Raw genomic sequence first — 14698 nt, 5'->3', positions numbered from 1 at the left:
TGTGCCACCACCCTGAGCCCCCTGGGATGGGACTGTGCCACCACCCTGACACACAGGGGCCAGGGCCTGTCTGACTCTGGCAGGGTTGGTTTGTACTATTGCATTTGTATTTTTAATTTTCCTAATACAGAACTGTTATTCCTATTCCCATATCTTTGCCTGAGAGCCCCTTAATTTCAAAATTATACTAATTTGTAGGGAGGGGGTTTGCATTTTCCATTTCAGGGTAAGTTCCTGCCTCCCTTAGCAGACACCTCTCCCCGTAGGAAAAGCACCTCTGTGCTGGGATCCAGCCACAGGGACCTTGGAGCCACCCAGTCCAGCCCAGGTCAGACACACACAAACCCCACCACACACCCTGGGGAGGGGAAGCTCTCCAGGGCAGGAACATCCCTGACTTACCACACAACTTCTCCGTGTCCACGTTGCTGCAAGAAACAGAAAAAAGCTCCTGTTAGATAGTGGAGCTGGTGTGGGGGAAACAGTGGGGGTGAGCAGGGGTCTGAGGCTTGTCTTGAGCCCTGGTGGATTTTCATGTTGATAAAATTTCACAAGCTGCATTAGAAAAACAAGGAGCTGTACAGGTTCAGAGCCAGCAGCTCAGGAGCCATTCCCAGCCCCTGCAGCACCCAGGGGCTGAAGGAGCAGGAAAATCTGCTCCACCACCATCTCCTGGAGCTGGGAGAGCACCTGTGACAACACGGTGGGGTAGGGATGGAGGTGCCCCACACCCTGGCTGGCCAGCTGGGTTGGCAGCCCCACTTCTGAGCCCTGGAGCTGCTTCTGCAACCCAACCTCTTCCACCAAGGGTGGGAATCCTCCAGCCAGGGCTCCCTCCTTGTTCATCCCTGACCTCAGCCCAGCTCCTCCCCATGGCCAGGCCCCCTCCAGCTCATCCTCCTCCTCCCTCCCTCAGAGCCCAGGTGCTGTGGGGCTGTCTGCAGGCTCCCAGGGGTTGGGTGAATTCCCAGCCCTCCTGAGCAGTTGTTCCTGCCCTGAAGGCCATGAAAGCAGGGATCTAGCTCCAAAATCCTGGAGGCAGGGGCCAGACCCCCACCCTTTTCACTCACAGAGAGCACAATCCCACCTGGCATCCCTGCAGGGCTTGGGCAGGTCCCTCCTGAGGCTGCTAAAGGCGCTGCAGGGGTGGAGAGGGAGGAGGGAAATGCTCAAAACCAGCCCCAGGTTTTGGGATGGGTCTGCATGGTGCTGCAGGATCTGCTCAGGTGGCCAAAGGCACGGAGGCAGAGCTGCTCTCCATGCCCAGAGCCTGCAGGGACAGACCCCAGCATGGCATTTATTCCAATCAGCCTCTGCTCCAGGCCTTCTGCTGCCTCAAAATCCCCCAGATGATTAGAGCCAATTTTAATCCTGATTGGAAAAGTGGAAGAGAGCCCCAAAGAGAGCTTTTCAAGTGTTTCTGAAGTGTTTAAGTGCTGTCACACGTGGGGGAAGTGGCAATACCTGGAGTTTGCCAGGCTCCCAGCACAAGGAACGCTGCAGTGCTGCTGCCCAGGGGTGGGAAACCACGGCCACATCACCCTGTCCCCCCCTGACCCTGCTCACAGGGCACAGGGACAAAAACACCCCCATGTAAAATCGGAGAACAGTGTGTGAAGTGTCCAAAATGCCATTTAAGGTGAAATAATTAAGGCAAAAATCTTCCTTGGGCTTATCAAAGGCTGTTTCTGCCTCTCCTTTTCTTCTGGGCTCCATTGAGAGCACTTTAGCAGCGGGCAGTGGTCCAAAGCAGGGCAGTGTTTTGGTGTGAGGGGTGGCAGAGCCAGGGCAGGGGGCTGCAGACTGCTCTGGGACTGCACCTGGAGCTCTGAGGCAGCACAGAGGGGCAGGGTGAGGCTGGCATTCAGCTCAGCTATTTTAAACACACTGCAGCTGATTTAGGCAGGGCTCTGCACACTGACCTGGCACTGCAGGCACTTTGTAAAGTGGAGAAAAAAATTGTGTTTCCCTTGAGACTCGATCCAGATAAACCTGCAAAGCCACAGCCCCTCACTCTGCCACCTCCACTCTGCCCAACTTTGCTGATCCATCTCTGGGCAGCTCTGCCTGACAGACACGGGGGTTTGGGGCACCAGTGTGCACTGGAAAAAGGTTTTGCTCCTTCTGAAGTTTCCCCCTTTATTTCTGGCAGCTGCCTGGAGCCTGCAGAGCTGCTGCAGTGCTGCAAGAGCCCTGGCACTGCAGCACGCACAGCACAGCCTGCCAGAGCTGCACCCCAGGGCTGGCACTGCAGGGAAACCCTGGCTCCCACCTGAGAGAAGGGTAAAAGTCACCACAGAGGGGGTGTGGACACTTTGTGCACACATTATCCAGGCATTTGCACTGGTCCCAGTGAGCACCTGGGGCTGGGACTGGTTTCAGCAGGAGCAAAGAGCCACCAGCTCAGCTCACTGCCATCCCAGCTCCAGCAAGGTGTGACAAGGAGCTGCCACCAACCCCCACCCTGTGGCTCCCAAGGTTATTAACAACTCTTTATATCTTGGCTGCTTGCTGCTTAAAAAGAAATGTTAACTAATCAATCACTAAACCACAGAACACTGAACCAATGCACAACATCTCGTGGCAGAAATCCCTCTGGGAGCTGTCCAGGGGGAGATCTGCAGCCTGCTCCACCAGCAGCCCTGCAGGGGAACCTCTCCCATGTCCCAGAGGCTGCAGCAGCCCTGGGGCACAGGCAGGGGCAGGACAGAGCACAGCAGGCAAACGCCGGGGCTGCCGGGGCCAGAAGTAATTCCCACCAAAACCGGGGTGGAGCTCACGCACAGGATGTGAGCACCAAACGCTGACCCATTTTGCAGGGCTGCCAGGGGCAGCAGGCTTTCCTCTCTGCCATTCCCACTCCAGGAGAAGAGCCATCCTCTGCCTCCAGAGCACTCATCCTGAGACTCTCCACATCTCCCATAGCTGTATTTTGACTGTGCTCAAACCACTGATTAACTGTAATTAAGCCTGAACTGATGATGGAGGAGCTTGTCATCATTATGCTGTTGGGATTTTGTCAGAATGTGCCTGGAATTTATGCAAGAAAACAGCAATCAGCTGCAGAAAAGCAGACTGGGTTTTTTTTTATTTTTATCATTTATCATGTTGGGAACCTCCACTGCCATCACAGATCTGCTTTCCAAACCTTTTTTGTGTGACACAGAGTGTTTCAGTCGCTCTCCATCATCTGGGGCTGGCAGATGCTGCAGTCTCTGAGGGAAGAGAGGAGAGGGAATCCACTCAAATCCCTTCTTCCCCACTATCACAGGCTGGAGGTTATTTACACCCAAAGACTTGAAGAGGCACCAGGTCAGCACTTCCATCCCTTGTGGCTCCAGGTCAAAGGCCCTGAGCAATCTGCACCCAGTTCCTGAACACCCTCATGGAAAGATGCATTTCCCAGAGCTTACTTTTCTAAATTTCCCCAAGAGGTGCAGGACAGAAGGACAGGTAAAATCCAAACAGCACTTCCCTGGGCAGGTTTCACAGGGCAGGCATTCAAGCCCTGCAGTTCTGGGTGCAGCTATGGAGCTCTCATACTTCCAAAAACATCAGTCTCTCCTCACCCAGATGTTTCAGAGGATGAAAATGCTCTTCTCCAGGAAGATGAACCTCACTGTGCCACTGCCAGAGCTGGTGTGGAGCTCTGGGTCAGCCACACAAAGCCATGGACCTGCTGCAGAACCTGCTGCCATCCAGAGCTGAATTTGGCTTCAACATAGACTTTGAAATGTCACAGAATTAAAGTGAGGGGACACTTTATGGAACCACTTTCTGAAATGCAGAACAAGAACAGCCTCGTGTGGAGATGCAGTCACTCTGAAGTGACCCCAGCAGAGGTGTGTGATGCACAGGCCCCAGCCTCCCACCTGAGAGCCAGAGGGGTGGGAGGTGGACAGAGGAGGGCATGGGGCTCTCTGGAAGGGCAACAAGAAATGTGGGAGACCTCTGAAATATTCATGTTCCCAGCTGTCAGCTCGGGGGCCCTGCAGGTTCCAGGGGTGGGTGGGGGTCAGGAGGGGTCTGGGCATGGGGGTCTCTGCTACTGCCCCTCCTCAGGTCAGCCTGGCAGGGATGAGGAAACACAAATTCCAGCCCTGGACATGACAAACACAGCACCAAACCCACCTGCTGGATTGAGAGTGAAACTTTCCCATCATCACTAAAGCTTTAGTGAGTGGTGCTATCCAGAGGGCTCTGCTGGGCTCAGCTGGGATTCTCATCCAGCACCCAGCTGGGCAGAGAGACCCCAGTGAGGCCAAAACCACCCAAAAAGCTGGGATGAGAATCCCAGCTGAGCCCAGCAGAGCCCTCTGGATAGCACCACTCACGAGGAGACCAGAGCTGAACACAATTCCTTCTCCTGATCTGTGGGGCTTTTTTTTAAAGTAGCTGCCCTAAATTCCCATTGCACACACCAGACCCACTTGTGGTGGAAAGCAGCTCTTACATAAGTGCCAAGCAGTTCCTGAGTCAGCAGTGGCAGAGTCTGTGACTTTGTGTGTCCCCACACCAGCACAGGCTCCTGCAGGCACACAGCCTGCTCCACGGGCTGGCTATTCCTGGAGCACATTTTCCAAACCACAAGAATGGCATTTTCAGTGCCTGCTCACCCTCTGGAGCTGCAGGAAACCCATGGCTGCTCTCAGCACTCCCAGGGCTGGCTGCTAGTATTCAGTGGCTCTGAACACCTGCCTGTGGCAAGAGGTGGGTTTGTCTCACCCTGACTATTTATCACACCCGCCTCCCAACCTCCTCCACCTCCAGTCAGGCAGTTTTAGCTTCTCCTGCATCTCCTCAGTGCCCCCACCATGGTACTCACTCTGAGTGACGCCTGTCAATGCCACTGAACAACTCCCACAGCTCCTCCGAGCTCAGGATGCCATCAGAGAAATAGTTCTTGAACTCCTCAAATGACAGCTTCCCATCATCTGCATTCAAAGAGAAGGGAAGAATAATTATATATCTGTGGAAAGCAGCATCCCAGCCCTGCGTGGGACCGGGCTGGGCGTGTTCTGCATGATAATTACAGCACAAATCTCCCTGAGAGCCTGGCCCACCAGCCCAGCAAAAACACTGCTGGAATTGCAGGTGGGAATTTCAGCCCTTTCCTAAAGGTGTTCTCAGAAAGGCACACAGACTGTCCAAGAACAAACAGCACACTGAGGGCAGCATCAGATTTCCATGGAAAGAAAGTGCTCTCCGTGGACTCAAGAGCTTTTTCCTTTCTCTCTGTAGAGGACTTCAACTCCTGGGCTGCATTGTGATCTGCAATAAAAGCATGTTCTAATCTACCATGAAGGAAAAGAGGCCAAGAGAGTGTGGGAAGGCTCAGGGATATCCCTTGTGATTTAGGACTCCTTGGTTTATGGGTGCTGGATCAAAAACTGGGTGGCAGAGCCTAACTCCCAAATGCCAGGGGCTCCAGGGGCACCCAGAAACAGGATCCCCCAGCCAGGAGGGTGAAACTTTTCCATCATCACTAAAGCTTTGGGACACAACAGCAGCACAGCAGATCTGCTTGGAGTTGCTTCCTAGCTTTGGAATACTCTTCAGTCTGGCAGCAAATTTTGAGCAAATATTTGTACTTGAAATATTAAGTAGCTGACAGTGCAAGGAACTTAATGCCAGTGCAAGGGACAAGGCCAGGGGAGAAGGCCTGTCCAAGCCACCATGGAGACAGCAGGGCACCAGCACAGCCTTCAAACAACACCAAATCCTGCACTCCCCAAACCCCATGTTTCCTACATTTGCAGGAATTTGCAAACAACTCTGTCTGAGGGTCCCTTCTGCTCTGTAAAACCCTGGACTGGGCACAGAGACAGAATCAATCCTGTGAGGGACCAAACAGAATCCTGACAGCCCCTGGGCAGGAGAAGGGCTTGGAAGGGGCTGTGTCCTGCGTGGTGCATGGTTGGGGAACTGGGGGAGCCCACTCCCCAGCCCCTGGGCAGGCTCTGGAATCAGCACAAAAGCATTTGCCACCCTCCCTCTTCCAGCCAAAGCTCCCAGTGGGAAGGAGCCAGGCAGGGAGGGGGAGGCAGCAGCAGGAACAAAGCACTCACCATTCTTGTCGGCTCGCCGGAAAATCTGCAAGACAAAACACAACAGGGCTCAGCGTGGCAGCAGGGACAGAAGGGCCGCTGAACAGTGAGCCAGGCAGCACCCAGCACCACGGAAAATCACCACCAGGAGCGCAGGGAGAAGCCCCAGCTGTTGGGACTGCACAGGCTGCTCTGGGAAATTCCCCTTTGCCAATGATTAAACCCATTTCTTGCCTCTAATGACCAGAGCTCTTGGCTGAGTGAGCCCAGCACTCACAGCAAGCACCTTTAGAGAACACAGAGGCGAAGCAGACTACATCCTCGTGATGGCAACTGTTTAATTTTTCAGTCCATTTAAAAGAAAGAACATTAGAAATAAACCCAGTCTGCAAGGAAGCACTTTGTGCATCACCAGCACTCCAGCACCTGCACCGAGGAGCAGCTCCTGCCCTGAGCTTTGTAACCACCCCTCAGCACAGCCCTTCCCACAGCACCTCGGCATGCACACTCCCTGTAATTAATCATTCATGAATTAATTAATCTGTAACTGCTTCTGCCCAGAGCACAGCTGGAGAGCTGCTCCAGTTCAGGGTCTCAACACAGATTCCCAACCATGAGGCTTCTCCCATGACCCAGGAGGAAGCTGGGGCTGCTCAGCCCTGCTGGGATCTGATTCACCAGGAATTGCTGGGCTGACTCCAGTGAGGAAGAGCATCACTCCTGAGGCCTGGCAATGTTTTCCCAGGGTTTGTCCAGCACATCCTAATGGAGGCAACCACGTAAAATTGTCTATGTGGAAACTGTCCTTTATATCATCCTGGCTTGGGGCCACATTTCTCTTCCCAGAGAAAAGCAAGGCACAACTTCCCAAGGATATTTCTGGGAATCACATCGAGGAACCTCAGAGAAAGAAACAACAATTCTTATCTCATTTACTGCTCCTGTGTTGTTCACAAGTGGAATGCTTGGTGGAAGATTGTTTACCTGAAGGGAATTAGTAATTGGATTCTGGTGTGAGTGTTTTGATTCACTGACCAACTGGATCCAGGTGTGTGTGTGGGGACTGTCACTGACAGACATGAGATGCTGGGCAGGGAGTACAGTTGAGTGCTTGGCAGATTCAGTGTAATATAGTGTAATATAATGTAGAACAATACAGTATAATAAAGTAATTATTAGCCTTCTGATATCAATGGAGTCCTCCTCTTCATCAGGGTTGCCTTGATTTACTACACTGGCTAATGAAGAAATCTGCAGGTCTGAAGAAAGGTTAGGAAGGAAAAAAGGGCTGTGAAAGCACACAGAACTTTTCTATTCTTGCCCCCACGCTGCCCCCCAAGCAGCCCTGGTGGCTGCACAGGCAGAGGCAGCGCTGCCCCTCCTGCACTGCCAGCTCTGTGCGTGTCCCGAGGCCCTGACATCCCCCTGAGAAACTGAGGCAAAGCAGGAGCTGCCCAGGAAAACCCCCCAAGCCTGCAGCTGGGCAGAGGCTTTTCTAGGGCTGGAGCTCCCTGGTTCCTTCCCTGGGGCCGGAACCAGGAGCAGGGACAGCTCCTTGGAGGATGCTCCTGTGAGCACATTGAACTCCTCCTGCCCCAAGCTGAGGAGCTGGGGCTGCCTTGGGCTGAGCAGCATCAGGGAACCAACCATCCCCAGGATCCCAGCCAGCCAGGAGAGGGGGTGGGCACTCCCTGAGCACCACACAGCACACACTGCGGAGCTGAGATGGGAACCTGCAGCTCCCAAACACTGGTGATTTCTCTGGATTTTAGAGCAAAGCTTTCTCCAGGCTAACGGGTTCCTCCAGGGGCAGCATCTGTGGTACTGTATTTACAGGGAGTGCTCCAATGAAGGCAGGAATGGTAAATCTGACTCCATGTTCTCAGAAGGCTCATTTACTATTTTATTATACTATATATTATTTAAAAAACACTATTCTATACTACACTAAAGAATAGAGAAAGGATACAGACAGAATGCTGAAAAGATAACAATGCAAACTGGTGACTCTCTCCAGAGCCCTGACACAGCCTGGCCCTGAGTGGCCAAAGAGTGAAAACAACTCCCAGCAGAATGCAATGGAACAATCACCTGTGGGTGAACAATCTCCAAACACATTCCACATGTGAGCACAGCACAGGAGAAGCAAATGAGATCAGAATTGTTTTCCTTTTCTCTGAGGCTTCTCAGCTTCCCAGGAGGAAAATCCTGAGTAAGGGATTTTTCCAGAGACTGTGAATGCCACACCCATGGGTCCCACCCTGCCATGGACTCTCCATCAAGGCAGAAGCTTCATCCTGCAGAGCTCTGTGTCATCAGAGGGACACATGGCTCATGTAGTGACACCTCTGTGGCTCCAGGTGTCACAGAGGCCACCTAGCTCATCCCAGAGACAGCCAAATGTCACCCAGGCACTTCGAGCACGGGCAAACATTTCCCACTCACGGGCTGGCCTTGCTCAGCAGGGCTTGTCTGCAGGCTCAGAGGCAGAACACAACTTCAGGGGAGATCCCCTGGGGCTGAGGAGGTCTCTAATCCTGGCTGAGCCCATCCTGGCTTCAGCAGGAGCCTCAGCACACAGAGTGGACGCCTGTTCCTCACTCACAAGGCTCAGTGAGTTACACGAGGCAGTGCACACCCGACCCCTGCCTGGAGCTCCAAAGGAAGGTGGCTCAGGCAGGAGCTGTGAGTGCCCCCGGGGTAAGGCCACGTCTGCTGCAGAGCCCCTGGCACGGCAGGGCTCTGGCTGCCTGAGCCCAGGACGGGCTCCAGCCCAGCCCAAGCAGCACAGAGCCCTTTCCACACTCCACAGAGCCGGTGCTGTCCCTGGGCACTGGCACATGCTCAGGGATGGCAGCTGAGCACTGTCCCCAGTGAGGACAGCACCCTGGACAAAGCCAGGGCAAGGTGATGCAAAGCCAGGCTGGGAGTGGGATTAGGGCCCTACAAGGAATCCCTCTCTTGCCTCAGGGTGCACCCCCAGAGGCACGGGGGCACTGCCTGGAGCCCGGGATGCTTCCCTCAGCCCTCGGGCTTGTGCCACAGCAGCCACAGCCTCACGGGACTGAGGGAAGAGGCACTGAAACAGCATTTATTTATGGGATGAGCCCCACAGGTACCCCAGAAAGGAAGGAGAATATAGGATTCCTCCCTGCCTGCAGGTCTGGAGGCAGCCGCGGCTGCTGGGGAGGGGACAGCTGCCCTGGGGACAATGCGACATGGACCCGCGGCAGGGGGAGGCCAGGCACCAGAGCGCCGTCCTTCCTGAAGCTCCCGTGTCCCGGCAGGGGACAGAGCAAGCCCCGGGCTCCAGCCTGAGGACGAATCTCCCCGAGGCTGGAGATGCTGCACTGGGCCATGGCAGCACTGCGGTTCGCACCGCGCCTGCAGCGAAGCCTCTCGAGCAAAGCCCTCCTTGCCCTCCTCCTCCTCCTCACTTCTCCCAAAGGCAGGAGATGTGCTGGCGGGTCCCAGAGGAGCAGCAGCCTCTGGGATGTGTGGTGGGCAGCGCTGCCAGGAGGCAGGCGGGGCTCCTGCCCTGATGCCGAAGGATGCTCAGCCCGACCAGCCTGGGGGGCAGCTGGGCACCGGCCAAGTGCCCAGACCCAAAGGTGCAGAGATTAAACTCACCCTGCCAAGCTCCGGAGCAAAGGTGGGAGCAAAGGAGTCACAGGACAGAGGAAGAGAAGCCGTCAGAACCCGGAAAGCAGCTGCTAGCGTTGTTAACATTTCCCATTTTAATTGCTTTAATGACACCCTGAGGGATGGATGTGCGACTCAACGAGTGCCCTGAGGAGCTGAGCTGGAACACAGCTGTCACCACCCGCCCCCTCCTGCCCACCTCCCCTCAGCCAAGTAATTAGCGCGGTTAATGATGCAGGCTGGAGAGCCTGGCAGCCCGAGCCCCCCAGGCAGGAGAGAGACCCTGACCCCCAGCTGGCAGCTGAGCGGCACCACGGCCGCGCTCCCCGGCGCCTCCCTGGGCATGCCAGGAGGTTTGGACTGGACAAGACGTGGCATTCACCTTCCCAAAGTGCTGCCCGGGATCTGCTGTTTCCCTCCTCTGTGATGGGCTGGGGCACGGGGGTGAGCCTGGAGCGGGTCAGGACAGAGATGACAGCTGGGACGTGACAGCTGGCACCGACCTGGGCTGTGCAGGTGCCCGGGCACCTCATCCTTAACCCTCGCTGGCTTTCTCCTCCTCCTCCCTGCGGGAGGGCAGGGGCAGCACCTCTGTCCCCGCATGTCCCTGGTCCACAGGGTGGCTCAGAGCGCAGCGGTGCCGGACACCCGGCAATGCCAGGGCTCTGTCACCGGGGCGATTTGGGCAGGAGCAGGAGGGCCGAGCCCCGCGGAGGTGCTCCAGGGGTGGCTCTGGCCATGGCTGTGCCACTGGCCCTGGCACATGGCCGGCATGCACCGCCTCCCCTGGAGCCCCGGCCCCTGTCACAGGAGGGGACGCGGTGTGACAGGAGGAACTGTGCCAGCATCCCCGAACACAAAGAGAGCCGTCACCTGCATTTCCAACTCCCCCGTGCCACCCACAGCCGCCAGGATGCCGAGGCAACCTCCAACCCGCACGGAGCATCCTCCTCCACAATCCCGGAGCGTCGGGAGCGAGCAGGGACAAGGGCTGCACCCGGGGGCTGCCGCAGGCAACGCTCGAGTGCTGGATCCCATGGCTGTGAACAGCTCCAGGGAACCTTCCACAGCCTTCCTGCCACACAGCTCCCGCTGCGGGAGTCATGACAGCCGGCTCTGGATGAGGCGTGGGCTGTTCCCAGCCACCAGAGGCCCAGCATTCAGCAGAAGGACACGACATCATTACTGAAGCCATCACGATCAGGCTGGCCCGGGCGCATCCCTCGGGCCGGTTCCTCCGGGAAGGAGCCTCACCCCGACGCCAGCCGTGCGGCGGCTCCCCGAGCGGGGCACGGGGGTCCCGCCCGCGGTACTCACGTCGTGGAAGATGGGCAGCGGCTGGCGGTGGAGCTTGGGGCCGCGATCTGCGGAGAGCAGGCACACGGCCAGCAGCTCGGCACACGACATCATGGTCCCGCCGGGCGCGGTGCTGCGGGCACCGGAGCGGAGCCGGAGGGTGCAGTGCCTTAGGGCGCGGTGCGGTGCCCTGGGATGCGGTGCGGTACCGCAGGGTACGGGTTCGGTGCGGTGCCCGGGATGCGGTGCGGTACCGCAGGGTACGGGTTCGGTGCGGTGCCCGGGATGCGGTGCGGTACCGCAGGGCACGGGTTCGGTGCGGTGCCCGGGATGCGGTGCGGTACCGCAGGGCAGGGGCGCTGCTGCACGGATGGGTTCGGTGCGGTGCCGTAGGGCACGGCGCGGTGCGGTACCGTAGAGATGGGCTGGGTGCGGAAAGAACGGCCTCGGTGCGGTAGGGATGGGTCTGGTTCCGCGCCTTAGAGATCAGCTGCGTGCCGGAGGAACGGCTTCGGTTCGGTTCGGTGCTATAGGGATGGATTCGGCTCTGTTCGGTGCGGCTCTCTTCGGTTCGGCAGGGGTCCTTCGGCTGGACTCAGTTCGGTTCGGCAGGGCGGCTCGGCTCGGTTTAGTTGGCTCGGATCGGTTCGGCCCAGCCCGGCTCGGTTGGGCTCGGTCCGTACGCAGATCGCGCCCCGCCGATCCCGACTCAGCCGAGCGGCTCCGCCGCCCCAGCCAACTTTGGCTCTGCGGAGGGCCCGCCCCCGCCGCCATACGATTGGTCACAGGCTCTGATTGACACCAAGAATCACCAATGGGCTTGGCGTAGGGGAGAGGGGCGGGGCCGCGCTGGGTCCGGAGCCCACTGGACCCGGGGGTGGTCCCGGTTGGACCCAAAACAGCCCGGTCGGCTCCCGCTGCTGGGTTCTGTGACCGTCCCTGAGTGCCCCAGTGTGACCATTGGTCTCAGTGCTGGCCCCACAGTAGCCCTGGTTGCCCCAGCTGATCCCAGTGTGGCCACAGGTGGTCTCGGTGTGGTCACTGCTGGCCCCGCTGTAGCCCTGGGTGCCTCAGCTGGCCCTGGGGTGGCTCTAGTCTGGTGATGGATGGTCCCAGTGTGGTCGTTGTTGACCCCACCGTAGCCCTAAGCGAGGCCCCAGGTGGTCCCAGTTTGACCATGGGTGGTCCCAGTGTGGTTGCTGTTGATGTCACTGCAGTCCTGATCACACCAATGTGGCCCCAGGTGGTCCCAGCTGAGCCATGGATGATCCCAGTGCGGTTGCTCTTGCCCCCAGGGTAGCTCTGGTTGCCCCAGATGGCCCTGGGGCTGCCCCAGTTTTACCACTTGTGCTCATAGTGTGGTCATGGCTGGTCCTGGTTGTCCCACTGTGGCTCCAGTTGGTCCCAGTTTGTCTACAGGTGGTCCCAGCAGTCGCTGTAGGCTTTGGGTCAGCCCTGATTGTCCCAGTTGGTCCCAGTTTGACCACAGGTGGTCCCAACATGGACACTGATGGCACTGGGAAAGTCCTGGTTGCTTCAGCTGGCCCTGGGCTGGCCCCAGTTTGACCACAGGAGGTCCCGTTGTGGTTTTGGTGGCCCTGGAGTGGTCCCCTGAATCCCAGGGTGGCTCCAAATGAGTTCCTGGTGGTGCCAGCAACATGCCAGGATCCTGGTACCTCCAGAGATGTGACCCCCACCCTACCCCAGCTGGCTGGGGGACACGAGGAGGAGGAGGAGGAAGAGGAGGAGCTGTCCTCTAGTAAAAATTTTTGGAGCATATTGCAGGCCTTGTGCCATTCTTTTCCAAGCAGAAGAATTTAGGAAGAGAATGAAGATGAAATACAGGTTGCATTATGGCTCCTAGCAACCCCTTGCCTTCTGAGTTTAAGACTTCCAAAATGATGCAAAAGGAATTGAGAATGGTAATTGCTGGGAAATGAGTAGAATTTAATTTACATTAATATTATATTAATGTTTTCTTTTTCACAAATTTTACATATTGAACCCTTACAATTCTGCTGTATCCAAAGCAAACTCACAGCACCTGTGCATAGGGCTAAATTTAAAGAAACTATCTTATATCTGTCTCCATGAGTAGCACACAGAAATTACAGAATAATCTGGCTTTGAAGGTAGATTGACACATCCCAGTAGAAGCTCTCAGAAGCAGGAAGGCAAATAAAATATCAGGGTAGTGACCAAAGAATTAGTGACTAAATTTATTCCTCTTTTCCTTTTTTTTTCTGGTATCAATTTGTCTATCAGTAACACTGGCACAGGCACTTGGGGCCTTGTGCCTGAATTCCTGAGAAAGGAGCATGAACCAGTTTTGCTTGGATTTTGCAAAATCCCAGGCAGGCTTTGCCTCCCTCAGCCCCACCTCTGCTTTCACATGGAGCTCTCCAGGACGCCCTGATTGCTGAGCTCAGCTCTGCTTAAGCCTGGTCTCAGGTCCAAGCTCCTTGCCCACCCCAACGTGACCGACTGCAGCACGTGGAGCTCGCTCACCTCCTGCTCCCCCTGGGACCATGTGCTCCAAGCTGAGCCCACGGCATCACAGCTTTTTTTACCATCTTCCAGCTGTTCCAGGTGTGTGCAAGGCAAAAGAGGTGGAAAAAGCACAGCTGGGCCCTGGCAGGGGCATCCAAGGGCTCCAGGGTGCACGTGCACTCCCTGCCCTTGGCACGGGGCTGTCCCTGTCCCCAGGGAGGCAGAGAGCTCCAAGGGCTGGAGCTGTTGAGTGTGGCCATCATCAAATCCATCTGAAATGGGAGCAGGAACAAAGCACAGGCCAGGGGTGCAGCAGGGACAGGGGCTCACCTTGCCGGGGAGCAGGGAAGGGGCTTGGGTGATGGTGAGGATCTGCCCTGGATCAAAATCCCCCCCCCCTTGGTAGGGCTTCCCACACTCCCATCTGCCCCCAAAATCCACACTTGGTGCCCAGTGGGATCCTTGGGAGTCAGCATGAGTTTCCATGTGGGGAGGAACAGCCTGACAGCCTGACAGTGAGGGTGAAGTTCAGGCAAACTGCTGATGGCAGGAGGTGGCAGGTGCTCCCAACTCCCAGAAAGCCACGGCAGGTAAGGGGGACATGGACCTAGCTGGGGGGGACACCAGGGCTCTGCTCTGCTCCCCAGCTCCTCAGCAGGGAGGAATTAGAGGGAGCAGCCACTCACCAGCATCCCAGAAATAAACCATGCTGCTCTTCAGCTCCCTGAGCTCCCTCCTCTTGGGGGAAACAGGAGAGGTTTTTGGAAGTGGAAATAGGGAAGGGTGGGGTGGGATGCAGAAGTGGGGCAGGACACCCCTGCCTAGAGAGACCCCAAACCCCTCTAGGACCCTCTGAGGGGGATTAGGTTAAAGGTACAAACCCTTATGGGGGGCATTAATGGCACTGCCAGGCTGTCCCAGAGCTCACCCCGCTGTGGAGCTCTCCTGACCCCCCGGATCCCAGCTCTACAGCACAGGGCCAGGACACCTTGGGGCTGCCTGGGCTCAGCACCGTGGCCAGATCCTGCCCAGCATTTCCCAGTGCCAGCAGGGCCACCACTGCAGCCCCAGGAGGGGTGGATATGGTCCCTGTGGGGTGACACTCCTGGCAATGAGCTGAGAGCCCCAGGAGCAGGCAGGATGAGTGCAAGGTGCCCATCCCCTGACTTGCTGCCTTCACCTGGCAGAGAAAAGCAGCTTTGGAGCAGATAAATCAAACCAGG

The 14698-nt window shown here is 56.7% G+C and overlaps 1 protein-coding gene across 1 annotated transcript in view; it reads right to left on the bottom strand.

Annotated features, from left to right (window-relative positions):
* NECAB3 (N-terminal EF-hand calcium binding protein 3) overlaps positions 1 to 11739 on the bottom strand; it is a 30085-nt gene extending 18346 nt beyond the window's left edge. Inside the window, exons 1-4 of the mRNA XM_030232844.2 lie at positions 11007 to 11739; positions 6069 to 6093; positions 4826 to 4934; positions 403 to 428 (exon numbers count right to left, since the gene is read on the bottom strand). Coding sequence (XP_030088704.2) covers positions 403 to 428; positions 4826 to 4934; positions 6069 to 6093; positions 11007 to 11099 — 253 coding nt within the window. The 5' untranslated portion in view covers positions 11100 to 11739. The remainder of the gene's footprint in view (positions 1 to 402; positions 429 to 4825; positions 4935 to 6068; positions 6094 to 11006) is intronic.
* Between the last annotated feature and the right edge of the window lie 2959 nt (positions 11740 to 14698).

Source organism: Serinus canaria, chromosome 20 (assembly GCF_022539315.1).
Source record: "Serinus canaria isolate serCan28SL12 chromosome 20, serCan2020, whole genome shotgun sequence".
In the NCBI taxonomy this organism is placed as follows: Eukaryota; Metazoa; Chordata; class Aves; order Passeriformes; family Fringillidae; genus Serinus; species Serinus canaria.
This window is presented reverse-complemented; position numbering and strand designations above follow the sequence as displayed.